The sequence below is a fragment of the Triticum aestivum genome, chromosome 7D, assembly GCF_018294505.1.
Source record: "Triticum aestivum cultivar Chinese Spring chromosome 7D, IWGSC CS RefSeq v2.1, whole genome shotgun sequence".
Lineage (NCBI taxonomy): Eukaryota > Viridiplantae > Streptophyta > Magnoliopsida > Poales > Poaceae > Triticum > Triticum aestivum.
In genome coordinates, this window is record NC_057814.1 from 595,442,194 (window position 1) to 595,449,070 (window position 6,877).

Genomic DNA, 6,877 nt, shown 5'->3' on the forward strand with positions numbered 1-6,877 from the left:
AATCCTTTGAAATGTAGTTATATTACTACATCTACTAGTTAGGAAAATTTAAAAACTTAAATTTGGACATGTTTTGCAAAAAAAGTGTTATGAAAAATAAAACGGCTATAATTTTTGCATACGATGTCGGAAAAAAAGTATAATATATCAAAATGTTCAACACAAAAATCCGCATCCAATTTTGACCGCCGTAGGCCTGTTTGCAATTTTTTAGAATCCTCAAATTCTAAAAGGAAAAAAAGTTATGCTCAAATTTCAGTTTTTTTGAATTTTGGTTAAATCTGGTCAAACTATGGTCAAACTACTTATTCAAGAAGTATTAGTGGTACTAAATAATTATTCAAGAATATTAGTGTCACTAAATAATTATTTCAGTTTTTTTGAATTTTGGTCAAATCTGGTCAAACTATGGTCAAACTACTTATTCAAGAAATATTAGTGTTACTAAATAATTATTGTTTTTTAAATAATAGTTTCAAACTCAAACAGTGAAACGTGTGACTACATGCTCAAGCTAAACTCCTGAGGGTTAATAGGATTGACATCTTACTATTGTCAGAAAAACAACAAGTGCAGACTTGGAAACGAGGGGGAATAGAACCCGGAAGTTAAGCGTGCTCAGGCTGGAGTAGTGAGAGGATGGGTGACCGGCCGAGAAGTTAGATGATTTGGAATGATGAGGGGTGATTAGAGATTAGAGGTTAAATTAAGCAGTGATGAGGGGTGATTAGAGATTAAATTGTAAAAATAATTCAGAAATTTGAAAATCAGGAAAAAAATCAAAAAAATCAAAAAAAATCGTAAAATTTCCTTTAGTCCTGGTTGGTGTTACCAACCGGGACTAAAGGTGGAGCTCCTGACAGCAGCCACGTGGAGGGCCTTTAGTCCCGATTCGTATAAGAACCGGGACTAGGGGGGGCTTTAGTCCCGGTTTCAAAACCGGGACTAAAGGCCCTCTGGAACCTGGACAAATGGGCCTTTTTCTACTAGTGATAGCTTATTCTACAACCCTAGTAACGTTATATACAAATTTAGTAAAACTATGTATAAAATGTACTCCCTCCATTCCACAATGTAGTTTGCCCGCGCTTCCCGAGATCTGCGTTTGACCATAAATTTAACCAACAAGACCGACTGCGGTGGGAACAAAAATTATAGCACTGAATTCATATCGAAAATACGAATTTAGTGGTATAATTTTTGCTCCCGCCGCAGTCGGTCTTGTTGGTTAAATTTATGGTCAAACTTCGATCTCGGGAAACGCGGGCACACTACATTGTGGAACGGAGGGAGTAGTAATTAAGAAAATATTTTTTATCATCCAAGTTTGTAATTTACTACATTTTTACGAAAGTTACTATATTTTACATAGTGTGTCACTACTACGGAAAACCTTATAGGCAGACGCTTACTAGTAGCGAGGGTTTAGAACTCTCGCTACTGCTACTTACTAGTAGCACGGGTTTTTACCCCTCGCTACTACTAAGTTGATAGTAGTAGCGCGGATTTTTAACCCTCGCTACTACTAAGCGGTCTCTATTGTGCCCCCCGAGACATGCCAGTAGCGCGGTTTTATACCCCTTGCTACTACTAAGTACGAGGTAAGTAAAGTCCCCATATCCTCGGCCGAATCCCTCCTCTCTCCCTCACTCTCCCCCTCTCTCCATACGCTCTCCCATGGTGCTGCACACCTCCTCCTCCATGGCACCCAACGAGTTCACCTCCTCGCGTCACGTGCCTCCTCCTCAGAGGGAGGCCGCCTCGCGCCGCCGGCATCCCGAAGCTCGCCAGTCTTCCCCGCATCTACATGCCATCACGTCGGACCACCTCACCACCCGCGACGAGTCCCGGTGCGCCCTCCATCTCATTCCTTTCTTCCTTGTTTCTCTTTTTCACTCTCCATGTCCCTCCGATTTTACTCACCTCCCATGCCCATGCCTGCGCAGGTTGTCGACATGGCCAACGAGGAGCTCTCTGCCTTGACCGTGAAGAGGACCCTCACACCGTCGTCTTGCTCTCCTCTGCACTAGATCCGGTCCCTCTACAACAGTCATCGCTGGATCTGGTCTCTGCTGCCCGTCCGCACCTCCGGCGACCCTTGTCGTCACTGGATCGAACCATTGACACCATTGACAGCACGCACGGGGTCGAGATTTTTTTTTGGTTTTTGAAATTAATAGTAGTAGCGCGGGTCACAGTCACGCGCTACAGATAGTTAGTCATAGCGCGTGTCGAACCCGCGCTACTACTAACACACGTACTAGTAGCGCGGGATGCACCGCGCTACTACTACTAGTTAGCTGTAGCGCCGTAGTAGTAGCGCAGGCACCCGCGCTGCTACTAGATTTTAACCCGCGCTACTACTAGGCTTTTTCCTAGTAGTGTGTTACTATATTTTGTATGTATCGTTACTGGGGGCGTAGAATAAGTTATTCTACACTCATGCTTAGTTTAGCGTTACTATATTTATACCGGGTGTAGTTACACCCATGTCTCATACCATGTGGTAGTATATACACTACTTTATTATTTTTAATATGTTCATATATTATATTTAAGATACTCCAAAGTTAGCTGTTTGAAAAAATTGCAAGTGAGCTCATAGTTTTATTGTATTTATGAAATACGTACATATTTATACGTAAAATGGTGTATGCATAAAATATGGTACATACTACCAAAAAGGTAGTATATATACTATCTAAACATTTTTTATATACTAATACATACTACACGTACATACACTCCGATATAATATATACTACCTACAACATACGAAACAAAAGTGGGACTAACTACACCCGGTAGTAGTACCTTCACATGCATTTCCCTTACCATCGGCCAAGGCCCATGTAGAGAGCTTTTTTTTAAACTTCGGTCAACATTCTTTTTGGCAACACAACACCAACTAGTTAGCAAGGCCCAAGAAGGCAGGATCTCAAGCCAATCACCACCGTCGGATCCGCCCCGAGCGAACACGGTGGAAGACTCCAGTTGGTATGCACCGTCCATGCTCGTGCCACGACAAGAGGTAAGAGTGAACATCTCTGCAATGCAGTTAGTTCATCGACTGGTCGTTGGATACCATTGTTGTTGCCATCAACCACGAATGAATAGTTAATTTAAAATTACGGAGGCTTGACCCGCTTCCCTGACTATGAAGGGGGGGCATTAGTCCCCCTTCCCCACCTGTGCATGACACCGCAATACGTGTTTCCCATAGTTATATCATATCTCTACTACTTATAAAAAAGCAAATTTAAATCCCCCTAAAGACAGACCACAAGATACTTGCTATGATACCCCACTACGGAAGATCTACATGCTGGCAGTGGCAGGTAAGGGTCAAATTCTTAATTGTTTGTGCCAAACATTGATAAATGTTTTGATTGATTGCAAAATTTCATCACCGGATGACATTGGGAAACGTGGCAAAAAAATCGATGCTCCAAGATGCTTTTTGGAGTATAAGTTTTTCCACGTTTAAATCCCTCTAACGAACATCATCCATTCTGGTGATGAAACTTTGCAAACAATCAAAATGTTTGGCACAAAAAAGTCAGTTTTTTTAAAAAAATCATTTATTTTAATTTTATTGCTCACCCTACCTTACATGAGTTCGGGATCAGAACAGCCGTGTCCCACGTCTAAAATAGTGATCTAAAAGAGGGGTGGCGTTTTGGCTCCTAGGAGCATTTGCTCCTGGATGAACAGTACCTCAAAAAATGGTAAAATGTTTTTAAAAAATTGAATTTTCTTGTTGATGTTCGTGTTAGTGCCGCAAGCATGCTTGACAATTTTCATGCAAAACGGAGCAGTAGTGTTTTGTCGGTGAGAAAAATAAATTTGGGGTGACATTTTTTGGAAACATTTGGTGTTCAATTTTGTTTGTTTTTTGTTTTTTGCAAAGGCCAAAATGCTTAATATTTTTGCCTAAAACTTTGGAGGTAGCATTTGGATGTGACTATAAATACATAAAAAAAAATCGTTATGATTTTTTCACATTTCAAAAATCATTTCCTGCGCGCAGGAGCACCTGCTCCCGGGAGCCAAATTGGATTTCCGATCTAAAAGGTCTTGTATTATTTCGTAAAAGAAGGTCTTATATTAGTTTACAGAAGTACTCCCTCCGTTCCTAAATATTTGTCTTTCTAGATATTTCAACAAGTGACTATATACAGAGTAAAATGAGTGAATCTACACTCTAAAATATGTCTCTATATATCCGTATATGGTAGTCCATTTGAAATGTTTAGAAAGACAAATATTTAGGAACGGAGGGAGTAGTACGTGACAAAAACAACCGTGTTGAAGCCATCTCTTTTTTGAAAGGACGCGTTGAAGCCATCTCATAGCATAGCCCACGTACAAGGTTCACATTGGCAACGGGCAGCGAGGCCCAAGAAGGCAGGCAGGATCTGAAGCGGACAAGGCCCGGCCATCGGATGCGCATCGGACGGTCAACCCCAGCCCGCCCCTAGATTCAACGCGCGCGATACGAACGCGTCGTGCATGCATGCATGCACGGCCGCGCGCGCCACGAGAAGTGGTCAGATTGAAGACCGGTCGATCAGAGATCTCCTCCAACTGCCAAACCCTCTCCTTCCTCGATCGATCCACCGATCACTCTCCTCCCGCCACGACCATCTCCTCTCCCTCCCTCCTATATATACACTGACACTCCACACCCACACTCACTCAGAGATCGAGCTCGCCATCGCCATCGACATCCAGTAGCCGCACGCACGCACCATGGCGCCCCCGAAGCTCTCCTTGCTGGTGCTCCTCGTCCTCCTCCTGCCGGCGGCCGGCAGCGCCGGCGCCAACGACGTCGCCGCCGACGCGCCCCCGGGCGGCGGGGGCGGCGGCTTCAACGTCTCGGAGATCCTGGCCAAGTTCCCGGAGCTCACCCTGTTCAACTACCTCATCAGCAAGACGCGCGTGGCCAAGGAAATCAACAGCCGCAACTCCGTCACCGTGCTCGCCCCCGTCAACGCCGACGTCGACTGGCTGCTCCGCCGCAGCGCGCGCCTGCCCCGCGCCGCCCTCCTCGAGCTCCTCTCCGTCCACGTCGTCCTCGACTACTACGACGCCGCCAAGCTGGCCGCCCTGCCCCGCGGCCGCGGCGCCAAGCCCGTCGTCGCCACCACGCTCTACCAGACCTTCGGCCCCGCCAACGGCGACAAGTCCGGCTTCCTCACCATCACCCCCGCGCCCGACGGCGGCGCCGTCTTCGCCTCCGCGGCCCCCGGCGCGATCGTCAACGCCACCTTCAAGAAGGCCGTCACCGCCAGGCCCTACAACATCTCCGTCCTCCAGATCAGCAACTTCGTCGTGCCGCCCGGGGTCATCACCAAACCGCGCGCCCCGCCGCCGCCCAAGATGATGAGCTCCGTGTCGGCCGTCGCGCCCAGCCCCGCGCCGGTGAGGTCCCCGTCGGCGTCGCCGTCCCCGTCGTCGCTCCCGTGCCCGCCCGTGACCATGCCCATTGAGGAGCCCATGGAGGAGACCCCGGCGCCCGCGCCGGCGCCGTCGCAGGGCTACGCGCTGCAGGCGATGATGGGCTGGTGGTCCGGCGCCGGCGTGGCGCTGGGGATGGCGTGCGTGCTGGCGCACTTGTAGGTCGCAGATTAGATGAGATCGATCGAAAAGCCCCGATAAATTTTGGTCTTCATTAGCTTGCACTCATTCGGAACTCGGATTTTTTTTCTTAGATTTTAATTATTTCCTACAAAATTTTGTGAGATTTGTTATGATTCAAAATGCCTGCCCTGTGGGTTTCGGCCTGTGTAAAATCTAGGGGATTATCCAATTTTTCAACCTTATTGCACTTCAAAATGGCTGGATTTACAGCCTCTAGTTCTCAACACCATTGAATGTCCACCTCCAGTTTACACGCTGTACCCGCCAACGCCATCTCGGGTCAGACCCAATCAAAGTAACACTGGCCAATTTTTGAGAGTTCGAAGTTGCAATCCATTAATAACTTGACCAAAAGAACAGAGTCGGAAAAGGGATTGGCACCCGTCCCGGCAAAATTACAAGCTAGGATATGCGAGATCTTGTTGTCTTTCCTAGAATAATGATCAAATTTGACACTAGCAAAATCCCTACATAAAAAGATGCATTTCTGATAGCCGCCGCGACTGCCTCCATCTTTCTACTTAGTTGCCACCACCCCGATATAATCAGATTGATCAAAATTGACATTAGCAAAACCCTTGCATAAAAGGAAGCCGCAATACCTGGGCCTCAGTCGTAGAGGTTCACGTCCACAAACAACATTGCACAAAAAAATTTGGACGAAAAGTAACGACGTTGCATTACAATTATGATGAAGAACACATTACAATGCTCAAGCAGAGCACACAGACACACAACAACATCACAAAGACACCACAACATACCCACAACCTAGAAGATTAGGGATCTCGACATCAAGGATCATGAACGCTCAACAAGGGGAAGGAGATCTTCTGCTTCCATCATCACCTGACCAAGCAAGGCATGCGCCTTTAGCGTTGGCCGCCTAGTTGCCACCCGACAGCACCCATGGCTCCTTGTTCATCATCAATAGAGAAGGCTGTGTCAACATTCAACATGGCATAATCCTCTCGCGATCTCTTCCATCCACGTCTCACGATTCCTTGCTTGTTTTTCTTTTTACCTCGGAAAGTTCATGCATAGGGCTAGGATAGCCTAGGCCGACCGAACGTATAGTATGAGATTGCCTTAATCACAGGCGACATGCCTGAACTTATCACGCAGGAACAGTTTAGTCCCCGTGGAGTTGAAAAATCAGTGGTCTGATCCTTGGCTTGCTAGTTCAATGCAGTTCAGATCTAGCCCCGTTTGGACTTTACTAAACCCGCAAGCC

General features: G+C 46.5%; 1 protein-coding gene across 2 annotated transcripts; it reads left to right on the forward strand.

Moving 5' to 3' along the window:
• Positions 1-4,685: 4,685 nt before the first annotated feature.
• LOC123167688 (fasciclin-like arabinogalactan protein 14) lies at positions 4,686-5,830 on the forward strand. Of its 2 annotated transcripts, XM_044585543.1 has the most exons (2): positions 4,686-5,517; positions 5,585-5,830. In XM_044585543.1, the coding sequence occupies exons 1-2, from the start codon at positions 4,753-4,755 to the stop codon at positions 5,636-5,638; spliced, it is 819 nt and encodes a 272-aa protein (XP_044441478.1). In that variant the 5' UTR covers positions 4,686-4,752; the 3' UTR covers positions 5,639-5,830. The 2 variants fall into 2 exon arrangements, with proteins under 2 accessions (XP_044441478.1, XP_044441477.1); XM_044585542.1 differs by having other exon boundaries at positions 4,686-5,830.
• The last annotated feature ends 1,047 nt before the right edge of the window (positions 5,831-6,877 follow it).